Source organism: Mirounga leonina, unplaced genomic scaffold (genome assembly GCF_011800145.1).
Source record: "Mirounga leonina isolate KUSES-001 unplaced genomic scaffold, KU_Mleo_1.0 Mir_101567, whole genome shotgun sequence".
Lineage (NCBI taxonomy): Eukaryota > Metazoa > Chordata > Mammalia > Carnivora > Phocidae > Mirounga > Mirounga leonina.
The window spans coordinates 2,323-15,517 of NW_023270152.1; the positions used below are offsets into that span (position 1 = coordinate 2,323).

The 13,195-nt window shown below is 48.5% G+C and overlaps 1 protein-coding gene and 1 long non-coding RNA gene across 5 annotated transcripts; one reads left to right on the plus strand and one right to left on the minus strand.

Moving 5' to 3' along the window:
- Window positions 1-187: 187 nt before the first annotated feature.
- LOC118002058 lies at window positions 188-12,207 on the plus strand. 4 transcript variants are annotated; one of them, XR_004676938.1, is made up of 6 exons: window positions 188-483; window positions 1,013-1,906; window positions 4,639-4,827; window positions 9,274-9,636; window positions 9,778-9,996; window positions 11,964-12,207. It is a non-coding gene; the product is annotated as an uncharacterized LOC118002058 (long non-coding RNA). The 4 variants fall into 4 exon arrangements; XR_004676933.1 differs by lacking the exon at window positions 11,964-12,207 and having other exon boundaries at window positions 9,778-10,829; XR_004676955.1 differs by lacking the exon at window positions 11,964-12,207 and having other exon boundaries at window positions 9,274-9,443; window positions 9,778-10,829.
- LOC118001979 (cryptic protein-like) lies at window positions 496-1,784 on the minus strand. The gene is made up of 2 exons (XM_034992228.1): window positions 1,714-1,784; window positions 496-1,402 (listed from the first exon to the last, which is right to left on the minus strand). Exons 1-2 carry the CDS (start codon window positions 1,734-1,736, stop codon window positions 1,027-1,029), a joined length of 399 nt encoding a protein of 132 aa, XP_034848119.1. The 5' UTR covers window positions 1,737-1,784; the 3' UTR covers window positions 496-1,026.
- Window positions 12,208-13,195: the final 988 nt, after the last annotated feature.

Sequence of the window (13,195 nt, forward strand, 5' to 3'; positions counted from 1 at the left end):
GCCCCGCCCTTCGTGTCCGCGCCCCTCCACGCCCCTCCACGCCCCCAGCCCCTACCCCGCGCCCTCCGCCCGCGCCCGCGCCCCTCCACGCCCCGCCCTTCGTGTCCGCGCCCCTCCACGCCCCTCCACGCCCCCAACCCCTACCCGCGCCCTCCGCCCGCGCCCGCGCCCCTCCGCAAGGTCAAGCCCCGCTGCTCCCCGCGCCCAACGCTCAGCCCGCTCCCGCAGGCACACACCTCTGCCTCCGGTCGTGCTCGCAGTAACGGCCGGCGCGGTGGGCGGGGCCTACGCAGCAGGTGCCCAGGGCGCAGGCGCCGCCCTTCCTGCAGCCGCGCAGCGGCGGGGGCGCGCCTGCTGGGGGGACACCTGGGTGCTGGCGTCCGCTGCCTCCTGGCCCTTCGCGGTGACGCCCCCGAGAGCGCCTCATGAGCCTGCCCCGAGAGGCAGGAAGCTTCACCTCCAGGCCCATGTGTGTTTGCTCAGGTAAACCCTGCTTGTCAACTTAAGGATTCAAAACGAACTGCCAGGGGTCCTGGAGGGTCAGGAACCCGCTCAGGACCCAAGGAGAAACCCTGGCCCCAGCAAGGAGCATATTCCCTCTTCCTTCCTTTCGTATGTTAAAGTCAGGCTGTGACTTGCCTGGACAGTGATTAAAACCAGGCCTTCAGGGCGGGGACCGCCCACAGCTTTCGATGACGACAGAAACCCCTCCCAGCCCCTTCTCCCCCCCAGAGGGACATCGTCGCCTGGGGTCTGGAGCCGGAGGGTCTGCAATAAGCCGAACAAGGTGCGCTTTGCACTCGGAGTGGGATAGTTGCTTGGAATATGTTTCCATCACACTCCTCTAGACCTGTGTGCTAATGCAACATTGTACCCATGAAAGGGCACGACTTGTTTTCACAGCAGAGGAGCATGTCGCTCGGACACAGTTTTCGCTTTATAGTACCTCATCATGTGAAGATGATAAAATGAGCTCTGTTGGGGTTTTCATTTTATTCTTAATGTATTCCAGGCTGCTCTCAGATCCTAAACTGGGAGACCAGTGACGGAGATGACCACAAAGCTACTTGGGGGACAAGGCGACTTACCACCTTGGAAAGCCCTGAGGTAGGGACTTGAGTCCTGGGGCCGCCAGCCATCCATGCTTCCACTCCCCTCCCCAGAGTTATTGAGGGTCCAGTTGAGTGTTTTCTGCTGGAGCTTCTGGGCTGTAGCATGGTTGATTTCTTCTCTGTTACCCTTAGGTTTCTCTCCGTGATGACCCTTTGAAAACATTGAAAGTATGAGACTGATGATGACTAAACAATAAATATACAATAAAAAGGGAGTATAAATAAAATGTTTCTTACTGTTGTCTCCCAAGTGGGTGATGTGTAATGCCAAACTGACAAAAAACAGAAGCCTAGAATGTTTAAAGAGAATTATTGAAGTTTAAAATATTAAAAGTAGAAATGTACATATGCTTAAAATGTAAAGCAATCATATATAAACATAAGTATATTCAATATGTAATGTATAATAAATATTATGCCATCATTTTGTAACTTGTAGATGTAACTTAATTAATGTTGTTGTGACTTAGATTTTGAGACCAAGGAAGTGTGCACGTCCCTTAATGAGAAGGAACATTTGTGCATGCACTGCAGTTTATTTATTCTGGAGGCTTTTGGATGCCCCTCTTGGCCCTGAGACCTGGATGATGTGTGTCCTTACCTAACAGGGTGTCTCCGGGTCATTTCCCACTGACAGGTCTGGTATAAGCGTCTCTTTCTCTCTCCAGTACATTGAAGATCAATTTCCAAGGAAGTGTAGCTCTGTTTCCAAGGAAGTCGAGTCTTACCGGGTTTTGTATTTGAAGGGATCTTTACTCCAGGTCGTGGAATAACTGCATTAGGACATAAGACGGGTAAGGAAAGAAGAAACAGATCTTTCCTCTTCTTCTCTAGGCCGTGAGAAAGAGCAGTGAGATCTCTGCGTTCTGCTGTGGAAGCCCATTAGGCAGTGAGCTGCTGTGACAGGCAGGGCCCATGCTGAGCCTCCAGGACTGTCCCCTCAGTGAGACCTGGTGGGGGTGGGGTGAGGGCTGGAGACTTGGGCTGATTCTCCCCTCAGTGGTGTCAACAGGGCTGACAGCAACAGGAGTAGTCAATCCCTGATGTCAGCATTGGTGGCTAAGGCAACAAGCCTTTCCCTCACCGAAAAAAAACAAAACAAAACCCAAAACACAATTAAAATCCCAACAAGAAAAGTTTTCACAGGAAAATGGAAATTTTATACTGCATACCCTTGTATGGTGGTGAGGGCCCAGCTAGAGAAGGGAGCCCTTGGGCGGGACATGGGTCCCAAAAGTCTTGACTGGGGAGCATGAATATAAAGGGAGACATTTCCCCACGAATGATTTCTGAGGATGTATCGATCCTTCCACAGACTGAGCCTTTTGTCTCTGCCCAGCACAGTGGTGACTGTGTCATATACGTTACCCATTTAATACAGTATGCCTCTGGGGCAGTGTTTTTATGATCCCCCACGTAAAAGGAGAGGCAAGGGAGGCTTAGTTTAAGTCCCTGTGGCAGTTAGATCTTCAAACAATAGGTAATTTTATGAGAAGAAGCCTACAGGGTGCTCAGTGTGTGAAGACCACGGAGTTGGGAGGGCACTCCCCCAGTCACTGTCTGATGTTAAGCTCTGGATCCAAGAAGGGAGTGATTGCCAAAATAAGGCCTTGGGCCCTTTTATCATCACTGAAGAGGATGCTTTGCCACTCTGGGGCAAATCGTCCTGTGATTTTAATATAAAAACAGCTTTCTAGAAATAGCCTGCTTCCTCCAAGGATGAAATAGTCTTTGATACTGATTTAATTTTCTAAACCTTTAAATGTGAGATTTACTCCAGAGGCTGATAAATAAAGCAATAGAGCCAAGGGAATTGGTGAGCCTGGCTCCTGTGGGCCTCCCAAGGACTAGTTCTGTGAGCTGCCAGGACCCCGGCGGGACCAGGAGACCTGGCTAGGCAAACCCTCTGGAGGAGGACCCCTCACACCTTCGGGCAAGCATCTGTGATTGCAGGCATGGCAAATACCTTTGAACCTAATGCTTATTGCTTGTTCACTGCATAGTTTAGTTATATATAAAAGTATATGACTCTAAATCAAGAAAAACTGTTTTGAGCAAAATGGGTTGTACGCTAAAATAAAACCATATGTAATCTAAAGGGCTATATTTCTTTGAATAAGAAATATTAAAACTTCAGTTTACATGATAATATCGAACGAATTCAAACCATTCTTATGACATTCACGTTCTAAGAGTAGTATCCAATATTGTATTTCCTCCCATACTGCCTTTCATTATATTTTGTTTGTGGTCGCTTTTGAATATACCCAAGAAGCAGGATAATGATTCACTGAACTGGGGTTCAGAGATTAATTGTCAACCTTTGCCAATCTCATTTATTCAGCACCCACCGCCCATTTTTTTTTTCTGGAGTCTTTGAAACCAAATCTCAGAAATCATGATAACTTCTGTGTCAAATAAGGTTCTGAAAATATACACTTTACAAGGAACCTGTAGGAAAAGCAAAGGAAATGTCTTGCCAGCAAGACAGGATTGAGAAGCCAGAAAGAGGGATGGAATGTCCTGTCTCTGGCTGTTTGCCTAAGGTAGCTCCAGGAAGGGAAAGGGCTGTCACGTGCTCTCATTTACCCACAGGTATTGTCAAAAGTGCTTTGCATTTCAGGGCAGAGAAGCCCAGGTTCCCTTGGTGAGCAAGGCCCAGCTGGAAGCAGCTGCCTGAGAAGGGCTGGAAGCCTGGTGTGGGGCAGCGGATCCCTGGCTCTGGGGAAGGTTCTTCCTTGTTATCAGCTGTAAACAGATAAGATTGGAGCCAACCCACCCACAAGACCTCCAGTGGAGTCCTGACTCCCTTTGAGCTGACACAAGGTGTGTGGGAAGTGGGACACCCTGTCCCAGGACTGAAGACCACCCCACCTCTGTGTCCTCAGTACTTCAAATAAGCTCTGGGGAAAATGTTCTGCAACAAATCAGGTGTAAAGGAATTCTCTGAGAGTGCGAAAGCAGTAGTTTTCAATGTGTACTGCCTATTGGGGTCTGAGGGGAAGCTCTGAATCCCTCCTAAAGCCACACCTCAAGGCCTCCTCCTCAGAATCCCTGGGCAGAGCCCAGCATCAGGATTGTTTACGGGGCTCAGGGGACTCCAGTGTTTAGCCAGGACTGTGATTCTGCGGTCTGTGTTCTAGGTGGCTCTGTGCCCCCAGGGCTGGGAGTGCTCCTTTCTTGTCCTTGCATTCCTACCTTGTGGCCCAGGGCCTGATGTATGGTACCACACAATCTGGTGGTGTTCTTATGATAGAGGAATAAGAGGATTATCACACCTCCACCCTTTTTTCAGTGAGGAAATTGAGACGTGCGAAGTTCAGAAACTGGCCTGGGGATGTGTGACTATTGGCTGTGTGGAGGCTTGAACCCAGGCTCATCTGGTCTACACTCTGGTTTGATTCAAGTTGCTTTATTTTATTGTTTAATGTGGACCAGGCATACTATTCTCACTGAGTCACACAGATTGTTCTATTTTAGTGGCATCCATTCTTATGAAACAGACATTGATTTCTCCATTTTGTAGGTGAGAAAAGTGAAGTTTCAAGAGTTGAGGGCTTGGACAGTGTGCCTCACATCCTTGGCCCAGGCGGTGAAAGCTGAGCTACCCCTCGCAACCAGGACAGTGCGCTGCGGACCCCTGCTGGGGGCTCAGGGCTTCTGCGTGGGCACAGTGGAAAAGACTGGGTGGAGAGTCACTGCCCCAGTTCTGCAGGTAAGGCAGGGCTTTCTAGAGCAGGAAGTATTGATTTACCCCCACGGGGCAGTTACAGGGCAGTTACAGGACCTGGGCTCTGGGGGGCAGTGGTGAGAGCACTGCCTGCCAGAGGGAGGGAGGTCTTGTGGAAATGACAAGCAGGACCACCAGGTCCTTAGGAGGGGTGGAGGGCAGGAGGAGGAGCCATGGGTGGAACCAGGTGATGCAGGAGGAACTATGGCATAGAAAGACCAGACCCTGGGGAAGCTCTTGGATGCTTATGCAGGAAGTCATGAAGACCCCCATAGGGATCAAGTGGGGATTAAGAGAAAAGAATAAACTCTAAACAGACTTAACGACCAGTATCATTTTTCTCTAATTTTGGAAGATGTAATGTATTCTGATGTTAGGGTCAGGGTGGCCGGTGCCGCGGGCGGCGAAGAATTGCACAAAGAGGGGCACCTGGGTGGCTGAGTCCTTAAGTGTCTGCCTTTGGCTCAGGTCATGATCCCAGGGTCCTGGGATGGAGCCCCGCTTCGGGCTCCCTGCTCAGCGGGAAGCCTGCTTCCCCCTCTCCCACTCCCCCTGCTTGTGTTCCTGCTCTCACTATCTCACTCTCTGTCAAATAAAAAAATAAAATATTTTTTAAAAAATTAAAAATAAGTAAGAATAAATTTTTAAAAAGCAATTGCACAAAGAGTAGAGCCACAAGCAGGACAGAGTGGGTTCACTCTCCCAGGGAAGAGAAGGGCCAGACACCAAGAGACATGTGAGCCCCGAGTTTCTGTCAGTCTGGGCCTTTTGAGGGGTGTTGAAGGTCGTGAGAGGGTTGCAGCCGCGCCCATGGGGGTGAGGGGAGGGACTGATTCTTGGCCAGGTAGAGCAGCAGGTGACAGGTTTTTGAGGTGTTCTGACCCGGATGTGGGGTATGGCCAGGCTAGAGAAGAATGTGTTTTGTAGTTGGGGTCTCCTTTCAGCATGTAGGGCACTGTGACCTAGAACAGGCAGGGCCAACTGCAGACACTCGTGAGGGTCACTGATTATCAATGCAGTGAAAAGACAACATACTGAATGGGAGAAAATATTTGCAAACTGCCTAACTGATAAGGCTTAATATCCAAATTATTAGAGACTCATACAACTCAATAACACAAAAACAAATAGAAGTTACAAAATTGGCAGAGTTCAGAATAGACATTTTTCCAAAGAAAACACGCAGATGGTGAACAAATACATAAAGAGAGGTTCAACACCATGTGTCACCAGGGAAATGCAAATCAAAACCCAAAGAGATGGCACCTGACACCCCTCAGAAATGCTAGTGGTAAAAAGACCAGAAATAACACGGGTCGACCAAAATGTGGAGGAAAGCTCTGTTGTTGGGATTGTCCATGGGTGCAGCCACTGTGGAAAATGGTATCAAGTTTTCTCAAAAAATTCAATGTGAGGGGCTCCTGGCTGGCTCAGTCAGAAGAGTGTGTCACTCTTGATTGCGGGTCGTGAGTTCGAGACTCACGTTGGGGATACAGATTACTTCAGGGAAACTAATTTCAAAATAGGATAACCATATCATCCAACAATTCCCCTCCTAGGTGTTAAAATCAAGGAAACTGAAATCGCTAACTCATAAAGATACGTGCGCACCTGCATTCATTGCCACATAATTCATAACAGCCAAGGGGACGTACTAAGTGAAATAAATCAGAAAGAGAAAGACAAATACCACGAGTTCACATATATGTGGAATCTAAAGCAAACCAGAAAACAAAAAACACAGTAACTCGAACTCATAGATACAGAGAACATATACATGATTTGCCAAGGTGAGGGGCAAGAAGTGGATAAAATAGGTAAGAAGGTAGAAACTAACAAAAACAAAAGGGAATATTAGGGCACCTGGTTGGCTCAGTCAGTCGGGCGGCTGCCTTCAGGTCAGGTCATGACCTCAGGGCGCTGGGATGGAGCCCCACATCGGGCTCAGCAGGGAGTCTGTTTCTGCCTCTCCCTCTGCCCCTCTCGCCCCTGCCTCTATGAGTGCTCCCGCTCTCTTTCTCTCAAAGAAATAGATAAAATTTTTAAGAAGGAAAGTGTATGTCAAGAGGGAAATTGGAGAGCATATAGGACATCAATATATTACCTTCTCGCTTCCTATAGTTCAAGTACCTTAGTGAATTTATTCTATTCCCTTCCATTCTTCTGACCTACCAGAATTCCTCATTATGATGTGGTTGGATCTTTTGAGATGAGTTGTCTATTTCCGTAACTATTTCAGATCAGTAAGTACAGAGTATTTACCTTCCTAGGTGTGTGAGTCTTTGGATACTTTTATAGCCTTTTGAAGGATAATTATGTAACCAAAACTTCCATAGATCTAAGTGTATAATTTCAAGACTCTTGATATATGTACATACCAGTAAAACAATCACTGTAATGAAGGTGATGTACATGTATCCATCACCCTAAAATGATTTTCCCCCTTGTTTTATAGTCCATGATTAGCTTGATGTGTAATTTCTGTTGGTCCCTTGGGTGCCTGGGTGGCTCAGTTGGTTAAGCGACTGCCTTCGGCTCAGGTCATGATCCTGGAGTCCCGGGATCGAGTCCCGCATCGGGCTCCCTGCTCGGCGGGGAGCCTGCTTCTCCCTCCGACCCTCCCCCCTCTCATGCTCTCTGTCTCTCATCCTCTCTCTCAAATAAATAAATAAAATCTTAAAAAAAAAAAATTTCTGTTGGTCCCTGCAGAGTCACTCTTTCCTCAGGGAGATGTTTTTCTATAGGATGAAAGAATTGCTTGACTTCATTGCTCTGTACTGATAGGAGCTCATAATTGAAGTTGATCTAAAGATAAATTCTGTGGGCGACTGAGTGGCTCATTTGGTTGAGTGTCTGAATCTTGATTTTGCCTCATATCACGAACTTAGGCTTGTGAGATTGAGCCTTGCATTGGGTTCCATGATGAGCATGGAGCCTACTTGGGATTCTCGCCCACCCCACCCTTCCCCCATGCCCCCGCTCATGGTCACTCTCTATCTCTCTCAAAAAAAAAAAAAAAAAGAAAGAAAGAAAGAAAGAAAAGAACAAATTTTGAAAATTAGCCATTTAGAAAGTTCCGAGGCCTTTCCTGAAGGAGAGACAATACACTGACAGCTTAGAGAACCTAGCCCTTCTGTGTTGGCCAAAGCCTGAGTGGCAGGGCTGGAATATGTTGTGAGAGTGGTAGACCAAAGGGACAAAATAAAGATATGGATTGGACTGAACTCATTGATAGGAATATGCTCAGTTAAGCGTTGGTATTTAAAGGACGACCCTGACCACTTGCACACGGTGTTGATATTCTGGACGCTATATTGGGTCAATAAGGGCCAAATGTTGGGATTTCCTTGGGTATACTGTTGAGGAAGGCAGGAAGAAGTCAGGAAGCATAAGAATCAGGCACGTTGAAACGGTTCTGTGATGTGCCGTGTGCTCAGCCATCCCTAATCGTGCTTGCTGAAAGACACAGCCATCCATGCACTACCTTCATCAACACACTTACAGAGGCATGGGTACGGGAGGTACCAGTGTCCTCGAGGAGCTCTGGGGGAGCTGTCCTACACTGCAGGAGAAGATGGGAGGTGAGGAGTGGCAGGAGAGGATGCTTCAACCAGCAGAGTCAAGGTGTGTGCAGTCACCCAGGAGCCACGGAGGCAGAATGGTAACCAGAGGACGGGAACCTCAAGGGTGTGTGCTGTTGGACAGTTGATCAGGTCTGTCCAGATTGAAATTGTTGGGCAATGTGGCAGAAAAAATAAATATCTAGATTGAGTAGTTACTATAGTGAAGAGTCATGGTCTCTTCCCCAGCTATGAGCCCTAAGCCAGTGTGGGCCTCTGAGCCCCTAGAGTGAGGGAGAGACTGGAGCTCTTTGGGAAATGACCCTACCACCTTCTACATGTGTGCCATGCATCTCATCCCCACCCCCAACTTTCCCCAAATGTCCCCCAAGACACAGATATTCACTGGTGGGACCAACTCTGGAAAAAAGGGAAACACTACCTTTTCTGGGAACTTTTATAGAATGATCCCGAACATAGGTTGATGCTCAAAGACCAGGACTGTTACATGACCTGCCCAACAGTTGGATTAGGGCCTTTGGAAGGTGTGGAAATAGAAGAAGCCTTGTCCTACATTTAACAGTTTGTTCACTGAGACCAGAGAGTCATCCTGTGCTCATTTCCCCAGGTCAAGAATGTGGAATGGAAATACTCATATTAGCACTGGTGGAATTCCCACTTTGGTTTCTGAACCTTGGTCTGATGTTTATTAGGAAAGAGGAGACCGAAGAGAAGCCTTTGGGACCATGCCCTTCCTCAGACTAAATCAGAGGCCATGCAACATCCTTGGAGGGATGGGAGAGATTAGTAAGATTGTGAAGCTCTGCAGAGAGGCAGAGTGCGTTATTCCAACCATTGTTCATTTTACTAGGCTGGTCTACTGTGGATACCAGATGGGTCACGGAGACTCACACTGACTTTCACAAACTTCATGAGATGAAGACGGAACTGCATCTGTGATTCTGTCTCTGGATTGCCCTGTGGACGAAAACTGCCAGGTGGAACCCTGCAGCCCACTGGGAACAAACCTTTTACTCTGAGGTACTGCTTCTGAAGGAAGGTCTATGACCAGCAAAGTCAACAATACAAGCTTAGAGCCACATTAGATCATCACTGATGAAAGCAGACTAGACAACTGTCAAGATGGGCCATCTCTGAAGAAAGGAGATTTGGTAAATATACTGAAAAATATCCTAGCCACAAAAGACAGCAGACACACAGACATACTGAGCTGGTGAGTGGCTGAGGGGAGAATTGCCTGCATCACCTGTTGGTTTTAAATTATCGAGTGCCTGGGCAGCCACGCACCCCAGTCGCTATTTTGACTATAACCTCCCTCATAGATAGAAGTGAATTCTCTTTCTTACCCCAACAGAGCTGAACTTGATTGGACATTCGGAAGCGGTCACTGAAAGGAAGTAGAAGACCCATGGCAATGATTCATGAGCAAAACTTCTCTGCTACCCCAGACACCCATTCTCCTGTTGGCCACACAGCTTCTGCAGCAGAGCTCACTCTGCAGATGAAAATGTTCAATAGGAGGTCGCACTGGCAGGTCACTTGGCTCAGAAGTCTCCCAGAGGAACGAGGTCTGGTAAGCACAGCCAGTGGGCATCACCATTGCCGAGGCTACTGATATGTGCACAGAGCAACACGGAGGGGCACAGAGAAAACTCTGTGGTCCAAGGCCTGGGATACCACATGGAAAAGGGCAGCCTTGGTTTGCTCTCCCATCCCCCCAAAACCTCCTGCCTCCCTGGGGGATGGGCAGGTGATGGGCTGTACATCTTCCTTCTGAAGAAGCACCCAGCCTTTTGGATTTCATGGGTGACCTTCCTTCTCTTTCTGTTTACGTGCTGACGGTGCTCTGAGGGAGCCCTTAGCAACCACCATTTGGGCAAAGAAAGGTCAGAGACTGACAATCACAGGTGGCCATGGGGAGGGGCAGGAAATGAGAGACTGAGAAGAGATGAGAGCTGGCCAGCAACTGTGTTACCCTGAGGAGGAGCATGCTAGAGAGAAACACAGGTTTCTCACCTGCTCCTCAGAACCATAGCCCTAGGGTAGGTGCAAATTTCTGTTTCCTACGATTTCCTTAGTAGAGACAAGAGAAAAAGACATAATGAGATGAGAACACAGACCAAGGACCCCAGAGGACCTGGGTCCACCAAGTTCTCACATAGGATGTGAGGAATAGTTCACATAGTGCAAACCTCTAAATGGACTATCATAGACTCATAAAAATTATGTCAGTAAGCATGTATTATAGCAGGGAAAATCGAAAACATAAGAAAATGAATATAGAGTGAAAAGAGAAGTAATTCTTTTTTTAAGTAAACGATTTTTTTGGTAGGCTGCATGCCCAAAGCAGGGTTTGAACTCACAACCTTGAGATCAAACCTGAGGTGAGATCAAGAGTCAGACACTTAACCAACTGAGCCACTCAGGTCCACCACCTTTTTTCTAAGGTATTAAGTAGAATCTCTCTCTCTCCTTTTTTTTTTTTTTTAAGGAAACTCTACACCTAACATGGGGCTGAACTCAGGACCCCAAGGTCAAGAGTCACATGCTCTACAGACTGAGCCAACCAGTCCCCCTTACTAGTGGGACTTCCGTTGAGTAGTTCAACCAAGAGAACTATAATGCTATAATCCACATGAGAAAGGCAGGTGACTTTTCTTGTCTATAAGGAATCGAAGGGAACTTGCTCACTATATTTGGGGTCAACAGTGTAAAGATGCCCTATACTCTAAATCCCTGGGTCTCCCATCGTCCAACACAGCTTTCCCTTCCTTGTAATACCATGAACCCGGTCGGCACCCACCGAACACAATCACTGCCTTCATGTTCAGAAACGCAAGGCCCCACGTTCACGCCGGGCAGTGGCAGTCTAACCAACCCAGACGGCCTTGAGCTGATTGTCTTTAGCTCTACAACAAGCAGAGCTCCGGCTATGCCGGGTACCACTAGTAGGGGAAAGGGAGCTGCCGGCCCAATGCGGCTCCAGACTCGTGAGGTTGCATTTGCTTTCGCACCTGGGCAACTGGTGCACAGGGCAGAGGTGGGGCAGCAGTGCCCCCTGTCATCCAGGAGGCCAGGGGGAGGCCCCAGAGGTAGGCAGCGGAAGGACTGTCTGAGTGGTCAGCGTGCTGCTCTGGACTTCCTGCTGAGGCACCGTGCTCCCCACGTGGATGTAATTCTGTGTAAGGACACAAAGCTGTTGTGCAGACAGGACCTCTGTCTCATTGCATACTGCGGGGAGGGATCCTTTTACTTGACGTATAAAGAGAGACCCCAGTGAGTAGTGCTTAAGCGTAACTGCAGAACGTATTAAAAGCTCCCTTTTCTCCAGAATGTGGTCCATTCCCCTGAAAATGGAAGGACTATTTTCAGGCCACTGCAACTCTGGCAAACAGACAATCCCACTTCCGGTGGGTGCAGGGCACGTGGACACTGAGCGGGTGACAGAAGGGAGTCAGCCGTTCTCCTATCCAATCCACGCCTCCAGGCACATCCTTGAGAAGCAGGAAGGCCACAATTTCCCCTCTCTCTCATCCACAGTGGCGCAGGTGTCCAAGGATGACCTTCTCCAGCATGGTTAGCAACGTCCGACAGCATCTGCTAACCGCCAGGAACTGGTTTCAGTCTTGAGCTGCATGAATTTCACCACCTGAAAGGTGTGGCTGTGACATACTTAGAAAAACTACCCTTAGGGCCACAGCTTATTTGGATACTGTGCCAAGCAAGGGGATAAAAGCTTTGGACAAATTAATGTGTCCCAGTTAGCATAAACAAATGGAAGGAAGGAAGGCAGGAAGGCAGGAAGGCAGGAAGGCAGGAAGGAAGGAAGGAAGGAAGGAAGGAAGGAACGACGGAAGGAATGACGGAAGGAAGGAAGGAAGGAAGGGGCGTGGGTGGGAGGTAGGCGAGAGAGAAGGGCGGGAGAAAGAGAGAGAGAGAAAGGAAGGAAGAAGGGAAGAACGAAGGAAAGAAAGGAAAGAAAGAGGAAGGACGGGAGGGAGGGGCGTGGGTGGGAGGTAGGATAGAGAGAAGGGAGGGAGGGAGAAAGAAAAGAAAGAAGAAAGAAACAATGAATGAAAGAAAGAAAGGGAAGAAGAAGGAAGAGAGGAAGGATGGGAGGGAGGGGCGTGGGTTGGAGGTAGGAGAGAGAGAAGGGAGGGAGAAAGAGAGAGAGAGAAAGGAAAGAACGAAAGAACGAAGGAAAGAAAGGAAAGAAAGAGGAAGGACGGGGGGGGGGGGGGGTGGGAGGTAGGAGAGAGAGAAGGAAGGGAGAAAGAGAGAAAAGAAAGAAGAAAGAAAAAAAGAATGAAAGAAAGAAAGGAGGAAAGAAGAAGGAAGAGAGGAAGGACGGGAGGGAGGGGCGTGGGTGGGAGGTAGGAGAGAGAGAAGGGAGGGAGAAAGAGAGAAAAAGAAGAAACAAAGAATGAAAGAAAGAAAGGAGGAAAGAAGAAGGAAGAGAGGGAGCGAGGGAGGGAGGGGAAGCAAAGGAAAGGGAAGGACAGGAAAGAAACCCAAGATGTATGCATAATATGATGCAGACAATCGGTATGGAGACATGCAGGTGATAGCCGGTTAGGTCTAGCAGGTAAAGACAGGAGAGGATATGGGGTGCTCAACCAGGAGACAAGTAGTGTGAGCCAAGAGTGTCTACACTGTCGGCCGGCAGTGTTGGGCTGCCCCGGTTCACCAGGCCCGATGGGCTTAGTCGGGTCCCCTGAACCTGCGGCGTTCCCGGGGTGGACAGAGCTCACTCCCCAAAACTCTTCCTGAGG

What these genes read in the sequence shown, in the direction of transcription:
- LOC118001979 (XM_034992228.1), bottom strand. Translation starts at nt 1,736, where the DNA reads ATGACCCGGAGACACCCTGTTAG. An exon ending in ACCCGGAGACACCCTGTTAG is followed by an intron (nt 1,403 to 1,713) that starts GTAAGGACACAC and finishes TAAACATTCTAG; the next exon opens with GCTTCTGTTTTTTGTCAGTT.